This window comes from Stegastes partitus, unplaced genomic scaffold (genome assembly GCF_000690725.1).
Source record: "Stegastes partitus isolate 25-593 unplaced genomic scaffold, Stegastes_partitus-1.0.2 Scaffold820, whole genome shotgun sequence".
In the NCBI taxonomy this organism is placed as follows: domain Eukaryota; kingdom Metazoa; phylum Chordata; class Actinopteri; family Pomacentridae; genus Stegastes; species Stegastes partitus.
Window position 1 is genome coordinate 147871 of NW_007578551.1, and position 19549 is coordinate 167419.

A 19549-nucleotide genomic window follows, 5' to 3' on the forward strand; every position below is an offset into this window, starting at 1 on the left:
CGGGCCTACATTACCCACGATGCAGTTAAACCAGAGTTTGATGAGATATTTGGGATAAAGAATTTTATCTCCATAAACAGAATTTCTTATTTTTAGCTCCTCACAGCCAATCAGCCAATCAGAGCAGACGTTCCTGAGATCCGAACACGTTTTCCACCACCGAGGATGACGATTTTTGTTTCTAATAAACGATTATTTCAGTACTTTGGGCAGAACATTAGAACAGACGGTTCTCCTGTGGCTAATCAGCTGCAATCTGGAAAAAAAAAGGGTCATATTTTAGATTGTTGGCAAAGCCGCAAACCACACGGCTGTTTATCTGTCACTGGTGGTTCCTCTCATGTGTGCACAGATGTGTGTTTGACTGCTGCTGTGTGTGTGCTTGTGTGTGACACAGATAGAAAAAAAAAAAGAAGTCAGCCGAAGCCCGGGGGAATCAATTATATCTGAGATAAAGATAAAATGCTGTCCGTACCAGTTTATCAGCGTAATGGCATTTTAATAGTAAGAATCTGGGAAGTGGTTCCAGCAGGATTACGAAGCAGCTTCATGCAACAACAACAAAAAAAAAGCAGCAGCTCTCCCACCTTCCACCAAGATGTGGTATTGTTTGAGCCTCATGGAGGATATCCCCGGGAAACGCTGTGCTGTACGACACACAAAGGGAAGGGAAGTGGCTGCCGTACAGACACAGAGCTGGAGGCTGAGACATGCTGGATTATCCTCACGCCGTGATTAAATAAACTCTGAGAACTCTTCTGAGCAAGCCTCACATGTAAAGTGGGTCAAGTGGGCCCCTGGAAAACATAGTTGCCGGCGTTGTGGTTTGAGGCCTGACTAGGCGTAGCTTCCACTCCTGGGTGTCCTGCAGCGAGTGGAAAAGAAAAAAAAGGGAAAAAAAAGGGAGCGAGTTTGGTTAAAAATAGACGTTTTTAACCGTAACGTTTATTTGCATTTACAGTGAAATCCTGCCCCGAAATCACGAGTAGTAAAGCCGCCGTGCTCCACTTTAAATGAATTCCCTCCACATGGCGCTTATTGGAGGCAGCAGTCCGGTCATTACACGTGAACTCGCACAGACCTGGTTGGAAACCTGCAGGAGCTGCTCGTATTCAGGTCGTCGCTGATATCGAGTATAAAGCTCAAGATGCAGGAAACTAAAGGCGAAGTGTCGGTGCAGGTATTGATAAGGCAGCAACAGCTTTCAGGGGGAAAGGCTGGACTGTGGTGGCTGCTGGCCGGGTGGAGAAAGCAGAGAGCAGGCGGGTGGGCAGGGAGGCAGGCAGGGAGGCAGGGGGGGCTCTGGTATGTGAGGAATGCAGCTAAGGCAAACAGAAAGCCCTACACTCCTGCGTCTAATGAAATCAATGCTTCTAGCCTTTCCGGTGCAAGGGGCAAATCAGAGCGAGGGGGCTCAATCAACACATGAGACTGATTGTGGGAGATTTCTCCTCCAGCGGGGAGCGAATTTGAGCCGAACCCACCTGGAACCACGTCGACCTCGTTAGTGTTTGAAGGTAAACACGGGCAGAAATGTGAAAAGATGGAGCGTAAATCTGTTTAACGCCTACAAGACAAGCATCGTCTGGGAGCAGGCAGGTGGGAGGAGATGTTTGTTTGAGGTAAACACCAACATGGTTCCTCAAAAGAAGGAACATTTATGATGAATATTCAATCTATGAGAGTGAGTTAAAAGTTCAGGTTGAAGGTCGAGCTGCTTCTCATGTTGAGTTGATTCACCGTCTTGACCCAAGTTTTCTAAGATTTGTTTTTATATTTAGAGATCAGACACTATAGGAGAAATAATTTTGGCCAGTTTGGGAAACTGGTTGCCTCTTTAACTCTGTATTTCTTATATATAAAAAAAAGTGCTCTGTACAAAAAAACACGTGCTTTTACTTTGAAATATAGTCAATATCTCACAGCTCACAACAGACAAAACCAGCTGAACCACGCATGTAAAATGAGCTATGAACTACTATAAGCTGAATCTAAGAACCATATGACACAGAGCATCACATCATCATCATATCGTCGGCTTTCCGGCCTTTTTGTCACCTTTCAGAGCTAAACTAATATCTGGCTGCATATTTACAAGCTGCTGTTTTACCAAAAACTGACTCTATCCTCTCAGACTGTTTTGTCCGTATTTTCTTTTGAGACTTTAATTTCCAGCATTTGTGGAGAGAAACCATAGAATTAGATAGCATGAGTAGCAGCATGTTGCAGCCATTTAGGTAAGGATGCAGTTTTGTCTTAATACAGACTTCAGACGCCCTAATTAAGGATACTCTCTGATACAGAGCACTCGTCCAGCACCAGTGTTATACGTCCACTGAGCTTATTTTAGTCAATTTTATTTTTGAAGAGCAACTTCCAGGTTAGCAACCCTGCTGAATTATTGTGTGTTTTTGAAAACAATATATGTATTTATGGAGTACAACATGTACTAACATTGTTCGTAACTGTGTTTTGTATCCGACATCCGACAAAGGAAGGCGTTCCTGAAGAATCGCGACTATTATTCTGAGAATAGCAGGCGACAGCATCGTACCACCGGTAGCCTTGATGTGATGAATCGATGCTGTTGCCTGAAAAATGTGGCGCCTCTGATTGTAAAAGAGCCAGAAAAATAACTCCTGTCTGAAACAACCTGTAGACAGTGAAATAGTGGTTGGATCAGCTGGACCAGAGGGAATAGTCTGGCCTAGACCGCCACTTCCTCTGAGTTATAAACCAGTCGAGGCTATTTTATACCCCAGAGGGTATCTGGCCTCGTCCAGGGGGGTAAACCAGGGCAGCATTAAGGGGGCTTAACACGGTCAAGGATGATGTTTGTGAATTTAACCTGCTCTTTAAGTCGATGGTCCACCGTGATGGAATACAATTAAATATAATTTTATATTTTTAAAATTTATTTCTTTGTCAGAAACAAGAATTCATAAACTTCATCAGTTTTGATTCAGCTTCACTGACATGCTGCCATTTGAAAGCAAAATTCAGTGTCATAAAAAAAATTTAAAATAGTAGATAATTCTTCAAAAATTATTTTCCTAATTTTCTTATTTATTTTAAATTGTAGATAATACATAAAACCACAGGGAAAATATGTATTAATTTAAAGGTTGACTGTACAAAGAAATAAAAGAAAATAGATTTAAAAAAGCCTAACATTCTTTACATTTATTAATGTGTTCCTTTATGTTGCATCACTGTAAAAATAGGCAGTTTTACTGCATTTGAATCTTCTGAAAATATTATTAATAAATATTATTTTAGGGCTGCAGGTGTCTCAGTGGTTAGCGTCGCAGCCTCACAGCTAGAAGGTCGCCGGTTCGTGTCCCAGTGAGGACACCCGGGATCTTCCTGCGTGGAGTCTCCATGTTCTCCCCGTGCAGCGTGGGTTCTCTCCGGGTTCTCCGGCTTCCTCCCACAGTCCAGAAACATGCTGAGGTTAATTGGTGATTGTAAATTGTCCGTAGGTGTGAATGTGAGTGTGCTTGGTTGTCTGTCTCTAAGTGTAGCCCTGTGATAGACTGGTTACCTGTCCAGGTGAACCTGCCTTCACCCTGAGTCAGCTGGGATAGGCTCCACCCCCCATGACCCTGGTGAGGATGAAGGTGTAGAGATGATGGACGGATGTCACAGCATCCCATCATTTTTACTTTTAGTTTCTTGGGTTCCAGATTTTCAGTATTTTTAATGTTTTTTTTTACAGTGTAGTTTTGCACTTTTACTATTTATTCAACCAAATTACAGTTTGTTCATTTTTGTAAATCAGCAGTGAAACTTGTCTTTCTCAGCTGATTGAACTTGAAATAACTGACAGAGCAGCTCTGACCTCCAGGTCCAGTTGAAGAAGCTAAAAGTTCGTGTGTTCTGCTGCTTTACAGTCTGAGAGTCATTCATCCTCAGTTTTCTTTTCTCTCCTGGAAGTCTGGCAGCAGTGATCACATCAGTCACAGGGATCAGCTTTTACGCGCACACGCACGCCCTTCCTCGCACACGCGCGCGCAGAGCCGGGCAGGCCCCGCCCCCTGTGACCTCATCGTCCCAGTCATGTCTCTCCTCCTCCGGCTCAGTCTGGCGCTTCTCAGCCTCCTCACCGCGCAGCTTTTCTAATCCTCCTCAAACTCCAAAAGTGTCCGGGACCAAAAAAAAGAGAAAAACAGATCCGCTGCGTACATTCCAGAGGACGACTTTCTCGAGCCGCTCATGAGCTTTTTCATTCCCACGAAGCAGAGGAAGCGCCTGGAGATCACCTGGACACTCCTCGTTATATAACTTTTTTTTCTCTATCTTGCACTTGAGCGACTCCTTTTACATTCCAAAGACTTTGGCACAGGACGCTTTTATTTTTCTCCCCTCCTCATTTCAGACCAACTTTCCAACTCGTTTTTTCCTGACTGTAATCATCTGAATTGACCAAATAAGCAGGAAGCGTGTCTTAACAGTTTTTTCTTTTTTGTTGCACAACCCAGAATCAGTCCTTTTTCCCACTCGTAGTCTTAACTTAAGTCAGAAAAGCGCGAACAATGGCAGGTATGAACTCTCTGGATGCTGTGAAGAGGAAGATTCAGTGTTTGCAGCAGCAGGCCGACGACGCGGAGGATCGGGCTCAGGTCCTACAGAGAGAACTGGACAGTGAACGGGAGCTGCGAGAGAAAGTGAGACAATCTACTCTTTCTTAGCCGTTTCTCTGCTCTGTAAACCTTCTGCGCTGCGCCTTTACGCACCGGGCCGCTCGGAGAAGGCTCGTTTTCACCTCTCAGGCTCTTAGAAAAAGTCTAATTAGTTCGTGCCATTGATTCATTCGCGGGCGTGATTGTGCCACAATGCAAGGCGTTGGTCTCTAATGAAAAAAAAAAAAAAAAAAGTTTGGATTCCTGCAGGTCTCTGCGCATGCTCAGTGGGCTCTGACTTGCAGGCCGCTGTAAAAAAAAAAAAAACTAGTGAATAATGTGGACCACGTAGACACACTGTGCACACTTTAATTAGGCTTCACAAGTTAGAGATCCTGCTAATGCTAATTAAATCATCATTACTGCCGCTTATTAATCAGGTTTTATCAGCTTTGAGAGATTAACCAGGCAGTGTTTGGCTCTAAACTCATTCATTCATTTCATTTTCTAAAACTGTATTTAAACATTTTGGCATTAAAGCATCATTTAAATTGTAAAAAATCAAAGTTTTAGACACACAAATGGTGAATTCTGCCCGTTAAAGGCTCCATAAAGTGGATCGTATCATATAGGAAACCTGTAAAACAATAAATGATCAGGTTGTAAACTAATAAAGTCATTAATTGGATCAGCAGGGAGTCAAGTAGGATGAAATTAACGACCTGAAGTGTCCTATAGGATGAGACTGAGCGACTTGCTCAGTGGCACTTCAGCAGGATGGATGTGTTCCAGCCTGGAGGCTCAGATGATGAAAATAGAGGGCAGCCAGATAGACGTGATGCTCGTCTGTTATTAGGGATTCAAAGGGAGCAGTCTGGAAAAATTAGCCGCACGTTCAGAAGCAACAATTTGGATCGTCGCTTCATCTCTAATTATGCCAATAAACGTCAGTGTTTGCTGGTTTTCTCAGCGTTCTGGGACAGTTGGCTGCATGTTTGGGTTCTGGATGTTTGAATACGTCATTCTGATGTTGTCATGGGCTGATTTTTCTTTTCTCTTTTTTTTTTTTAAATCTGCTGACCAAGCTGTTCACTTTTAGGTAACTGATGGATCCATTTAAGTCAGATTTCTTTGTTTCCAGCTTCTTAAATTAGAATATTTGCTGTTTTTCTTCCTCCTGTGTGACAGTAAACTGAGTATCTCTGTGTTGTGGAGGATAGAAGACGTTTGTGGACGTTGCTTTGGGCTTTTGGAGCATTTTTTACCATTTTGTGACGTTTCATAGACTGAAGAATGAATCGATTAATCTAGAAAGTAATCAACAGATAAACCAATAATGGTAATAAGAGCTTTGGACGTTGTGTTTGTCGTTGTGGATGCATCGCTGTGAAGTTTTAATGGAGGGTTTTTGGAATTTGCTGACTGAGCTGTAAACTTTTAGGTCATTGTTTTTATCGGTTTGAGTTAAAATGATCTGATTCCAGCTTCATGAATGAGAATATTTGTTGGTTTCTTTCCTCCTCTGTGACTTTAAGCTGATTATGTTTGTGTTGTGGATGAAAGGGCGTCATCTGGGCCAAACAACTAACCGAGTAATCGAGAAAATAATCAACAGACTGACCGATGATGGTGACAATCAGAAGCTTCAGCCTCAATTCAGTTTTATCAGAGTCACTCCAAATGAGAAAGGCTCCAAACGGCTCTTTGTAATGAAGAGATGTGTTAATTTGGAGTCTATTTCCAACACACACTATCAGTTGTTGCTCAACTTGAGCTGAAATTAGCTCAAGTCATTGCTGAAGTTCCACAAATGGTCAGTTTCTCAAAGCAGATGTGACAAAAGTGACTCATCAGTCTTTTCTTTTCTTCTTCCTGTCTGTCACCTGCCTGTCTCTTGACTCGGCCCACATCCGAGGTTTTTTCCTTTTTATGAAAGGAGTAAAAAGTGCTTAGCAGCAGCAGCAGCAGCAGCACGGTTAGGTAACAGTCTCGACTTGTTTCACGTGCTGCTTTATGGTGCCTTATCCTCGGCGTAGAGCCGCTTTAATGACAGGACAGGTTGAGGGACTGAAGGCGAGTGGGAGGGGAAGGTGTGGCTGTAAAGATATGGCAGCTGGCTCTATGAAAGGAGCTCCACGACTCACCCCTTTTGTTGCAGGCTGCTTATTAGGTAACAGGGCACCTTTTTAATTTGACAACTGGGCGTTTGCTGGGCTTGTGGGCAGTCGGGCTGATATGGACTCTAATGGTGACATCAGTGAGTTTGTGAGGATGACAGCATGTTTGTGTTGTTGTGTGTGTTGCTAAGCGAGTGGAACGTATGCCTTCCTTCCACACGGCGTAGTGGGACGCTGTGATTCGCTGACGGATGCCTTCGCGTCTCGTTTGTTTTTGCTCAGTGAAGTCCAGCCTGCAGCAGGAACCAACTCCAAAACAGTGAAGTCAGAAGAACGACACGCAGAAAACTTCTGCTGATGTGTCATCATTTGTTCTTCTGTTAGTGAAACACGACACTTTTATTAATGTTTTAACGTTAAATAAAGATAAATTACAGCAGAATTACTTCTGTTATTGTAACAACATTGTTCAGTAATCTCTCAGTGAGTTAAACACGATTAATCAATCAGTAAATCAATAAAGTGTAATAAATAACATATATGGTGACATTAACAGCTTAAGTTTGTACAAAAAAAATGTTTTAATAAATAAAGAAGACACACATTGCAAAATAGTTGTTTTGAGCAGCTTCTAAGGACAAAATACATCCTTACCTTTAATTTAAAATTTGTACCTTGGAGATCATTTCTTTTTATTGAAATTAATCGATAATCTCCCAGTGCTTTAGAAATACAAAATCAATCAATCAATAAATGGAATAAATTAAATAAAATCCAATAAATCACATCTACAGGGACATTAATTAACAAAAATAGTTTTAATAAATAAAAAATTAGTTTTATTCTAACTGTATATCCATTATTCTAAAAAAAAAACACATATTTCAGTATAGTCGTTTTAAACCGTTGCTAGGGGCGACCACGTCCTCAGAATTCAGCCTACAGATGGAAATCAGTATGTTAGAGGTCATTTATTTACACATGTATGTGTATATATGCATACAAACTGATTATTTCGATGCTTCAGGCCAACATACGACGATGTGTTTTAGTTTTATCTACTGCTGTCATGTTTCATGTGGCTGCGTCTGTTTTGCATCACACGGCTGCTCATTGCCACTTTAAACACCAGCATCCACTTCTCGATGCGTCACGGATGGTTAAAGTTGTTGACAGACGCATCAATAAAGGCTCATAAAGAACTGAAATGTGCTTACAGTTCCTATAGAGTGTTTGTGCTGAGCGGGGGGCGGCGGTTGGCGGCGACACCATCCGAGTGGATGCGTTACACTTTTGGAACGAGTTCTTCCACTCGGTCCCCGTCAGGCCTCTCATGCAGCTTCACGTGTCGCACTTCTACGAGTGGAGCCGAGCGTCCGTTGGTTCGTGTGGCGACGCTGGTGCGCTGCCATCTGTGAATAATTAGGACAACCTGCAGTTATTTCTTTGGCACAGAACCTCTTTCATCGGAGCACGGGGAGATCAAAACAGGAACCTCGCTGAGCGTAATGAATCATTGTTTGAAAATGTGGAGGCGACTGAAAAATGCTCGACAGAAAGAACACAAAGACGACGGCTTGGTGTTGTTTCTTGAACGTTTTGTTTTTAGTTACACTACTGGAGATGTTGCTCAACCACCCAGTAATGCTTTAAGTTCCCTCAGAAATGGTCTTATTCGGTTAACGGTTTTATTCACAGCCGTTATTCTCAGTGAGCTGTTCAGTCCTCACAGCAGCAGCTTTCAAAGTAAGAGTCGATGGTTCAGTGATGAAGCAGCACAGATGAACCACATTATCTGCTGTTTATGACGTGGAAACACACTTCAGAGGCCGCTGTTGCTTTTGTGAGAGACAAACTTCTTCTGAAAATGATGACTCGGTTCATTTAAAACATCAATAAAAGACATAAAAGGAGCAGAATCCAAATGATCTGTTTCCTTTATTGTGTGCAGCGTGAGGCGGAGCAGAAAAACGCTGCTGAACTTCAACACAGTTTGTTGGGTTGTTGGCAGGTTTGTTGTCTTACACAATATGGACGATGGTATGGGTTTGTCCAAGGATAGGAGCTTTTCAGGACAGCATACACAGATTTGTAAGTTTAATCCTGCATCACGTTCTCTTTCCTCTTTGTTTCTTATATTTTAGGAACGTTTTTTTATCGTTTCTTCCTGTTTTTGCAGAGTCTTGTGGATCAGTCCCATTTCACTGTCTGCGCTTTACGAGCGGGAGACAAAAGCAAAACCCTGAATCTCCATCAGTTTTCCTGATCATATAATAAAAGCGCTGAGTCCAACTTTCCGAAAACAAAAGTCCTTCCAGGGGATGGAAACGCGTCTCCTTAGGTGAACCTCAAGCCTTTTTCTGTTCTTGGAACCTGCTGAGCTGTTTGAACGTCGCTCCGCTAACGTAGAAACAAAAATGCACAAACACAGAATGAAGAAATAGACGATTAAACGTTTGAATAACTCATGCAGTCGCCATGGTGACAGCTGCTGTTTGCAGCAACACATGTGGCCTACGTCTCTGAAACCATCCTAAAAAGGGGAAGTTGGACGCCAACCTTCGCTGAGCTTCCCCTCCCTCCGTCCGCCGCCCTCCGACCGCCCCTCCCAGGATGTCGCTCTCCGACTCTGGTCCAGCGCTTCCTGTGCTTCTACTCCCAACACTTCCTGTCCCTGAGCTCCAGCTCCGATCAACAGGAAGATTAGTGTGTGTGGTAGACTCGGCGGCTGCGTTTGTCTTTTTACTGTAACTTCGTGCCGCTGCTGCCCTCACCGAGTACGTTCACAGTTTAATGCTCAGAGTCGGGTCGCCCTGCTTCGTCATCACATCGCGCCGTCGCGGTCCGTCACGTGAAACGAGCTGCCATGTGTGCGCTCAGCGGTTCAAGTTTGTTTCTGCTCCCGCCAGACTTCTTGATGTGACTGCGCAAAGGATTGTGGGTCAGAAAAGCACATTAGCGTCCAAGCTGCAAAAGTTTTGATGCTGAATTTATGAAGCAGGTCCATTTTTAAAGGAGTTCTGATAACTAAACCCACCGACCCACCCAGCCACACCCCAGAACTCAGATATGTGAAGAAACATCAGCTACAGAAACCAAGATGATAAAACAGTTGTACCAACATTTCAAAAAGTATGATTATTTGAAGCATGAATGAGCAAAAAAAAAAAAAAAAAAAACTACATGCAAATAAAAGAATAAACAGGTTGCTGTAAGATGATATATACTTCTATGGCTCAGTCGGTTCTGTACAACTTCAGTGACACTTTAAAGCATCATCAGGGTTCACATCAGCTCCTGTTAGTCGACTTAAAGCTCATTCACAGCAAAGCAGCTCAGCTGCTGATTTCAAACAATCTTTAAATATAGAATCTATGTCTGCTGCCTTTGTTTTTTGCGTCTGCAGCATCGTGATGACGTTTGATTTTGTGTGTGTGCTGATGTTGTTTTCTACGTGTGAGACGGTTGTTAGTGAGCTGCACCACATATCGTTTCTGCATCATAAACTAACTCAAACTCATCAGGTTGCTGCTTTTTTGCTGCTTTCAACTTGCATAGATCTCATTTTCAGTCACTGATCTACAACAAAAGTCTGATAAAACCTGTTTTTTAACTTTATTAAGCAGACTTGGAGTTTGTTGACATGCAGGCTTCACATGTGTAGAAACACTGAAAAGGTTGATTTGGTTCCAGTTGCTTTAAATTCACTTTAGGACGATGTTGACCAACAACAGGAGCTCTAACAGCTCAGACCTGTTGTCACTACAGGAGGCAACACAACTTATTTCTTTAACCATTTAAATCTGCACCACAAAGCTCCGTACGCTGGCTGCCATAACTGATTAATTAGTTGTGAGCTGTTAAATTAATCACCAACTATTCAAATAAACTATAAAACAAAGCTCCAGCTTCCTGAAACTGAATATTTTCTGGGTTTTTTTTCCCTCCTCTACGACAGTAAAGTGAATATCTTTGGGTCGTGACCAAAACAAGATATTTGAAGATGTTTTCTTGGGCTTTAAGCCAAACTGATCGACATTTTCACCATTTTTTTGCTGTTTTCTGGACCAAAAACCTCATCGAGACTTCCAGACAGTCATTAGAAAAATATTTCACAGTGGACATAATCATCAGTTGCAGCCCTGTTTCAAAGAATAACCTGGTTTGGGTGGCGTTGCACCAAATGAGACGGGCTCCAAATGGCCTTTTTAAATATTATTTTTAATCTTCTGTGCAGATGCACTTGCCTACAAAGTCACCCCAATCACCCCAGGATGTTTAAATCTTTCTAAATATAGTTCATCAACACATCTGCTGGAAACTCCTTCATGTTTTCATTCTGCAACTCATGCATCTTTTACAGAAACTCCTGTAATGTCAGTGTTTTTCTGATGCAGTTTTGCCTTTATGCATTTTATACCATCTACATCTCATATTGAAAGTTAATTTCAGGAAGTCACTCAGAAATCACCTCCATGATGAAGTTAACTTCCATCCTGTCATCAGTTTGTCGGGATCGGCTGAAGGTGTCGTATGTTTGTGGTCGGTGGAGGTTTTCTGGCGGGACTCTCAGCGGTCTCTGTGGAAAGAGTTATTTCCTGGTTTTCACTGTTTTCTTTGGACTTTCTCCCTGGGAATAACTCAACTTTCCAAATATAACTGCCACATGTTGATGCGTTCTGGCAGTCGCTGGCATCCAGGGGAACACTCCCATGTTAGTGGCCTGTGGCTGAGCTGATTATGCAGCTCAAGGCTGCGGGTTCCCATTCAGGCAGCGACTACAATATATTTGTTCACTCAGGAGAACTGAAGGAGCTAAATGGAGCCAAAGATGGCTGCTCAGAGTGATGCCATAGAAGAATCTGTTTTAGCTCCACAAAGAACCTGGAAGCGATGAAACGTTTCTGCAAACAGTTCTTCAAAGAATCCCGAAAGATGCCTCAGAGAAGCAGCAAAAATGGTTCCTGCTCCACTAAAGATAGTGTTTTATTAAGAACCAGTTTCAGGATGGTGCTTTGTGGTACCATTTAAATGGTTCTGATGTGTTTTTTCAAAATGTTTTTTTTGACCAGTTTAATTTGCATTATGACGTTTAGGTTGATAAACAAGCAGCTGAACAGAGTTTCTGACCATTTATTGACGTTCTTTTTCACCTAAATCGATGCATAAACATGTAAAATATTAAGAAAAGTCAACTTTAGAATACAGAGATCCCTAAAACCTTCAATCAGTTTCTGGACTCAAACTAAACATCAGGACACACTGGATGTATTTGACAACTACAGATGTACTGAGAACGTTTATATATGAACTGTACATGAAAGAATTTAAACTATCGTACATTTCATGATTTGGGTTCTTTGACAGACAGAACAACATGTCAGAAGATGCCATTTTGGGATTTGGGAAGCTGTGATGGACCTTTCTTACTGTTCTCTTGTTTTTTTATTGACCCAGTGATCAATTGATCAGCAGCTGATTAAGAACCTTTAGTTGTAGAGTAACACAGACAGTACATGAAGAACCGTACCTTAAATAAATGGATGGTACAGTTCGTACCAGCGACGCTAAGCTTGCTTTAGTGTAATGAAATGGCATTCAGTGCAAATGGATTATCATATTTTGTGTCATGTAGCGTGCAGTCATGTTCAAACTATTTTAATTCAGCACACTGGGCCTTTTCCTTCACGGCTGCATTCATGCATGTCGATGGAACTGCTGCTCATTGAGCCCCAGAGCAGCGTGTCAACAGTTTTATTTTAATGCTGTGACTTCTCTGGAAAAGTTTGGTTCCTTTTTTTCTGTCTTCGTGGATGTCTGAAAGGGCTGCAATCAGCCTCTGGTGAGGATTAGACTGGCTGAGCTTAAACCCAGATCTTCTTCTTTTTAAAGTCAGGATGTACTCATACTGGTAAATGGTGACAAATTACGTTTAGCACAGACGGAGCTCAGAGATGCTTGTCTGGATGTCAAATGACCTTCTTTTACATATCAGGCTGCATGACCGAGCGGCTCGTCCTCTCTGTCTTTGCATGCCACATCTTTATGGGAGTAGATTACACACTTTCTCTGTCACGCACACACATTCGGCGGCGATGTCAGGAATAACTTCCCCTGAACCCCAACAGCATTGTGCAGCTCATTAGCCCACTGCCCTGGAATCAGCCAGTAATTAGATTCCTCTTTCACTTGTCCTTGATCTGGGCTCTGATGCATGTGATGCGCTCAGGTACTCGTTCAGTCGCTCCCTGCAGATCTGTGCTGCATCTCCGAGAGCGGCCGCGGCGGCCTGTTTACCTCGAGGATGTATGTTGGATGTAGGAGGTGAAGGAGTCCCGCGCTCTGGAAAATAATGATTAGAGTCACCGAGGAGAAGCTAATACAAGCGTTTGCATCAGTCTGTTTGAGTTACATCAGCTTCTAATGACATTATGTTTGACCAACAAACTAAATCGAGTTAGTGGAATTAGTTTTTCCTCAAATGCAGTTTTCTTATTATAATTTATTTATATTTTTATTTGATAGCAGTCGATTACTAACTCCTCCTGGGAATATTTATGTCTCATGTACTCTGTTACCGCAGTTATGAAGACGAGTTTGAATGCTGGCAAACATTTAAAAAAAAAAAAAAATCTTTAGCTGTTTTTCATGTTTTTGTTTTTGCAGTTGCTTTAAAAAAAAAAAAAAAAAAACTTCATTCTGCAACAAGATTTTTTTTTTATTCTGAGCTGCAGTTTTGTATTTGAAAATGACAAATTTGAGTTGACGTGACTCACAATGTTTAGTTGACGCAATTACAAGTGATAATTAAGTTGATCCAATTAGATTTTTTTGGTAGTTTTTAGTTGTTTTGTTGTGACTTTGAAGAAACTGCTTCTTGTTTTCATTCTGAGCTGCAGTTGTGTATCTGAACACATGATTCTTACATCTTAAAAAACAACAACCAGCTAGTTTGAGTTTAAATTACTTAGAAAATTAAGTTGGTCCAACTAGACTGTCCTCAGTAGTTTTTCTTTTTTACGTTTTTGTTCATGTTGTGGCTTTAAGGAACTGCTTCATTCTACAGCAACATATTTTTATTCTTAACTGTGGTTTTGTGTTTGAAAACTCAATATTTAAATCTTGAAAACAACAAATTTAAGTTGGATTTACTCACAATGTTTAGTTGACGCTATTGCCAATATTAAGTTGCTCCAATTAGATTTTCGGGTTTTTTTCTTGTTTTACTTCATGTAGTGGCATTTACGATTATTTTTTTATTCTAAAGTGCAGCCGTGTATCTGAACACACTGCCTTTAAATCTTGAAAACAACATTACAGCATTTTATCCTGCGGTTATGCATCTCATTAAGTGTATTCCAGCGCGCTGTACTTTGTGTTCATGAACTTGGAGGTAAACAGTTTCTCACTAAACTTTAGATTTGAAGATTAACTCCGCTGTCATGTTTGCACAGTAAATATAAAGCCTCTGTTTGCCACATTCACTGGGTCGGACGAGGCGACAGTCTCACCAAAAGTTATTTTAACTCCGTCGACTAAAAGATTAAACCAACAAGATACTCGGTGCTGAATGCTGAGAATCGCCGGTAAGCACATTTCGTCACCTTTGTACAGAGCGGGGCGGCTTTATTCCCCCTCGCTTCCTGTCTTTAAGTCGAACCAACCACCTGAACTTCACCGTACAGATATGAGTGTTCAGCAACGGACCCGACGAGTCGAGAGTCGCCTCGTTCTGCTGGCAGCCGTCACCAGGCGCTGCGAGCGGCTCTTAGAAAGCTGGTGTTACATATTAAGCCCTGATGATAACAGAGCAGCTACTTGTCCTCCAGGACTCTTAAAAAAACTCTGTGTGTGTGTGTGTGTGTGTGTGTGTGTGTGTGTGTGTGTGCGCGCCACAATCTCCCTGATACTCCACCACAAACATTCTCCATAGTTTGTTTTACCATATAAGGCAGCGAGCGTCCCTGGCAGCTGGAGAATGCAAAGTGGGTGCTAAAGGAAGAGGCTTGGCCGAGATAGAGAGAGAGAGAGAGAGAGACGGAGAACACCGGCTCTGAGAGAAAAGAACAATCGAAGGGCGGAAACGAAAGGATGTCGGCCAGCTGACTTCCTGTCACCTTTTTCTAGATCCTCATTTGTAAGGCGGCGTTAGAATCTGTTCTGGGTGTTGCAGCGTTAAGCTCACTTCACTTTTCTTTATTAGGGATAGAGTCAGATAGAAGAGAACGTCTTTGCTGTTCATCGTCTGGAACTGAATGCAAATCTGTTCAAGTGCATCAGTCAGAGGTTTATACATACATAAAGCGTTTCATATTCTTTCTCTTGGGGAAATTTAAGGTGTCAATTTCAGAAAACTAAGGTGCAACTCAAAGAATTAAGTTGTGGTGCAATAAAAGAGCATCAAAAGGCATAAATACAGTATTTAGGAGTCTTTATTTGTCTCATATAGTCTGTGCAGAGAAATGCAAAGTGACTGATCTCAATGCTGTGTAAGAACAATGAGACATTATGAAAAGAACAGTTCTTTAGAAATAACAGGAATGAGGGTCACAGATATAAATAACAAGCATGCAAAAGGCTGTAAATACATCTTGTGGTTTTCTGTTTGAAAGCTGCAGAAGCACCTCTAGGATTTACAGGAAAGGCTCGGCTCTTCTTCGGTCACGGCTCGGTGAACTGGAGGCTCGAAAACACAAACTGAGAGCTTCTTCTCTGACACAACGCCGTCTCTGTCCGTCCGTCCGGGGATCTCCTCCTCCTCCTCCTCCTGCGTGATGGTGAAAATCTAATGACGGTCGAGGCACACGTTGGAGTGAGATTCCTCCACGGCGGCATCAGTTGGGTTTTGTGTGTGTGATTGTGTGGCGACAAACATTTGGCGGGGCAGGAAACGGGCCGGTTATTGTGGTGTTTTGTGTGAGAGTCTGTTTTACAGGGCGTGTGTGTGTGTGTGTGTGTGTGTGAGACCTGAAGCACATGAATGGCGTGTTGTGTTTAGTGTGCAGACGCTATTCTTCACGTTGCTTCACTCAGGAACTCAGGAAGTAACGATATATCTGTTATTTCAGGCGCAGCTCTTTTTTTGAATTCTCTGTGACGTTTCTCAGCGGCGGCGGCGGCGTTGACAGACCTGCAGGAGGGATGATGAGGTTTCAAGGTGTTTTCGAGCGATTTATGATTTCTTTCATTCATTCATTCTGCCTGCCGGGGGGCTGGGGTTTCCTCCGTCTGGTTACTGGCTGTTTTCAGACACGTCAGCGATAGGCAGACAGCAGACTCTTCCGGTCTGGTATCAGCGGCCTCCTCCCACCTCCGGCAGCGTTGGGGGAAGACCTGGCAGAGGGGGGAAGAGAATAAGTGGCGGAAGCGCTGAGTGGCTGAGATGAGATGGAGACAAGATGAAGGAATTTAAAATAAAGAGGAGCGCTGCCAGCTGCCAGCGAGCAGGAAACCATGCGTTCATTTCCTGAACTGTTGAGTCTATGACAGAATGGAAGTCTGGCCTGGAGTGAAGGTCTATTCATTCTCAGCACAAACTGACTTTCTGACAGTTTTTCTGACAGAAAGCTCTCGGCTGAGTGACTCACCCACCTGTACGCTTTGACTGTTGGTCTGACTGGCAGGCTGACTTGTGGACCGAATGACTGGCTAATGAGTCACTGACCTACTAACTGCTGCCCTGTGCACAGAATAGCGTCTGTTTGCCTAAGAAATCCCAGCTGCTTGGTGTTTCAGGAGTGAACTCCAGTCAGCTCTCCGGGTTCCAGCAGTTCAAAAGTGCAGCTACGCGGCGCTGGTCCTGGCTGTCGGGCTGTAAACTGACATTTTAAGAGCGGACAGTGTCTTTTGTGTGGAGTGTTTTTGGGTTTGAGCGCGGCTCCCTGGGAGATGATGGCTGGATAAACCCTCCGGCCTGCAGAGGAAATTCTTGTGTAGTTGTCTGTTTGCTTTCTTTTTCCTCTCGCTGTCTTTTGTTTACCGAGGGCAAATGAGAAGAAGGCCGTTTGTCCTCCTCGCTTGGCCCAGTTCTGTGTTCACCGTCGCCGGAAATTTGCTTTCTGTAGCCGCTTCATTCAGATATAAAGTCGTGCGATCTTCACGTATTAAAACGGATTTGACTTGCAGCAGCTCGTGCTCAGGTTCCATCAGTTGGTTATTACTTGCTGCTGAAGAAGACCTCCAGCTGCCTCCTGCTTCACTCGTTATTCCTCAGCTATTGATTTGTGAAACAGGAAGCGACCCCGAAGACCAGATTACGTTGTCTCACTTACTTATGGGGCCGTGGTTTAGTTCCCTCTCAGCCAGACGAGCAGATGACTACACGATGAGGATAAATATTCCCCCGTAGTCACAGCAGCAAGTATTTAAATATCGTATCAGATGTTTTAGTCAGAATATGACTTCTGTATCGTCTTTGTGCTGTGTGTTTCTGCAGCTTCCTCGACCAAAACATGGCCGCAGGTGTCGTCTGTGCTTCTTTGCAATGAAAAAAACTGGAAAATCATGAAAGTTTTTTTGTCCAAAGTGTTAGTTTTGTGCACGTATTTTATACAAACACGTAAAAACATGGAAAAATGAGTCACTACAATGCAACAATCATGCCTTAATTTAGCATTCAGTGCATCTAAAGCATGCAAATCTCTGCACTTTTTAAACCAGAAGCAGCTTTGGTGTCAAAGTGGTGCCTCAGTTTGTTTGAAACTTGTCATTTCCGATGAGGAACTTGGCTCATGAGTCGTGCCCCTGTGAGATTTTAAAAAAAAACTGATATTTCCCTTCTGATAGCGATCGTTGTCAAGGAAACGTAGACTTTGTTGATTAGACATCAAAACCAAACTAGCAGGACACTTGATTTCTAGATAAACTTTGAGTCTTATCTGTTTTTTCCTCATTTCATTTTCAGTTCTGCAAAAAGTTTAAATACAAGATGTGAATTTAACCCGTTTAGTTCTACAGAATCACGTCCCGGTGCACGCTGCAGGGTTGCTGAGGTGATTGTTCTGCACAAATGTTCAAAATGAAGCTACAGGTTTCTGCTTCTATTTTTTGTTAAGTTTCCCTCGGCCGCCCTCTTTGTGTCCTTCTTCTGGTTCACGTCGGGGCAAAGGGGGGAAGGGAGGCCAGCTCAGGTGACTCAAAGTGGACTGAATGACTAAAATGGTCTTTTTTTGCCTCCTCAGGCGGAGGGAGATGTAGCAGCTCTGAACCGTAGGATCCAGCTGGTGGAGGAGGAGTTGGACCGAGCCCAGGAGAGACTGGCCACGGCGCTGCAGAAACTGGAGGAGGCGGAGAAGGCTGCAGATGAGAGCGAGAGGTCCGTTTTTATCACAACAAACAGCTTCACCGAGACACCTGGCTTTCACAAAACAAACCATAAAACCAAGTGTTTTTGCAAGAATGTTAACTGAACTGTGTCCATCAGAGGGATGAAGGTGATCGAGAACCGAGCGATGAAGGACGAGGAGAAGATGGAGATCCAGGAGATGCAGCTGAAGGAGGCCAAACACATCGCAGAGGAGGCCGACCGCAAATACGAGGAGGTGAGGCCCTCACAAAGTCATATAATGAATCAGTTTTTATCATGTCATGTTTTAAATCTCCTAAAATCTTCCTGCTTGTGGTCTCAGGTGGCTCGTAAGCTGGTGATCCTGGAGGGGGAGCTGGAGAGAGCCGAGGAGAGGGCCGAGCTCTCAGAATGGTAAACCCGGTGAACTCGCCTCAACGCGCAGATGTTCTCTGTTGTTATTCTCACGTTAAAACCAAGAACGTGTTTGTTTGTGGCCACAGTAAAGCCAGTGACCTGGAGGAGGAGCTGAAAAATGTGACCAACAACCTGAAGTCCTTAGAAGCCCAGTCTGAGAAGGTCAGTGTGGGAGTTTCACACATTGAAAGGTGGTTCTTCTTGTCTGCATCCCCATATCCATACTTCCAGTCAGATTTTGCAGCTGGCAGGACGTCAGCCTTCCCGTCTCACAGTCCTTTGCATCACAGCGTTTTGCACGTTTAGCGTGAACGAGCTCGAAGCTACGAGCGCGCTCAGACGCTCGTTTACAGGCTGCGGCGGTGAAAGTTGAAGGTGCAATAGTTTTTCCGCAAACAACTTAGTTTATCAAATACTCGGCGGACACATGAGAACGTGGCGGAAAAAACTCCAGCCACATGTGTGTTTTGCGTGTTTTATTTATTTACCAAGCAATCGGTAATTATAGATGGTGAGGAAGAGCCTGAGGGGCAGAAACACTGGAAACCGGAGCGAGACTTCATCATAAGAACTTCTGTGTGCATTTAGAGTTCAGTTACTTTTCTCTGCAGAGACAAAGATCTTTTTTTATAATAACCAAAAGGTCTTGATGATAAGATGAGAGCAGCCTTTATTAATCCCACAGTGGGGAAAGAGGACGGACAAACATTTAAGAAATATCAGCAGAAAAATAGAAAATAAACCAAAATGTACGTGCACTGATTATTACATGAACAGAAATACAGAGAGAAGTATGAAAAAGCAAAAAGATGTTGCACATGTTCTAGTATATATATGAAGAAAAACAGACATTGCTCAGGGTTTTAAATGTGCAGAATATTCATAATTCACAGCGATGAATGTGTTGATAACATCTCTTCTCTGAGCTTCATCCACCACGAGATGATGACAAACAAAAATGCACTAAGAATAAAGATTAACTTCTGAATAAATGAACATATATGTGTAGAAACACGCACATGTAGACGACGTTTTCCACGACGATGACCAAGCAGTACAGCTGTAGTACTGAAGCACTCAGAGCATGTGTTCAATCTGTTTTTCCTCAT

The 19549-nt window shown here is 42.9% G+C and overlaps 1 protein-coding gene across 2 annotated transcripts in view; it reads left to right on the forward strand.

The window, feature by feature from the left end:
* tpm4a (tropomyosin 4a) overlaps positions 1-19549 on the forward strand; it is a 35386-nt gene that overhangs the window by 3473 nt on the left and 12364 nt on the right. The window contains exons 1-6 of one of the 2 annotated variants that reach the window (XM_008292595.1): positions 4051-4667; positions 17920-18053; positions 18162-18279; positions 18367-18437; positions 18527-18736; positions 18782-19166. In XM_008292595.1, coding sequence (XP_008290817.1) covers positions 4536-4667; positions 17920-18053; positions 18162-18279; positions 18367-18437; positions 18527-18736; positions 18782-18806 — 690 coding nt within the window. In that variant the 5' untranslated portion in view covers positions 4051-4535 and the 3' untranslated portion in view covers positions 18807-19166. Of the gene's footprint in view, positions 1-4050; positions 4668-17919; positions 18054-18161; positions 18280-18366; positions 18438-18526; positions 18737-18781; positions 19167-19549 lie in introns of those variants that run through there. The other variant, XM_008292596.1, reaches the window with a different exon arrangement.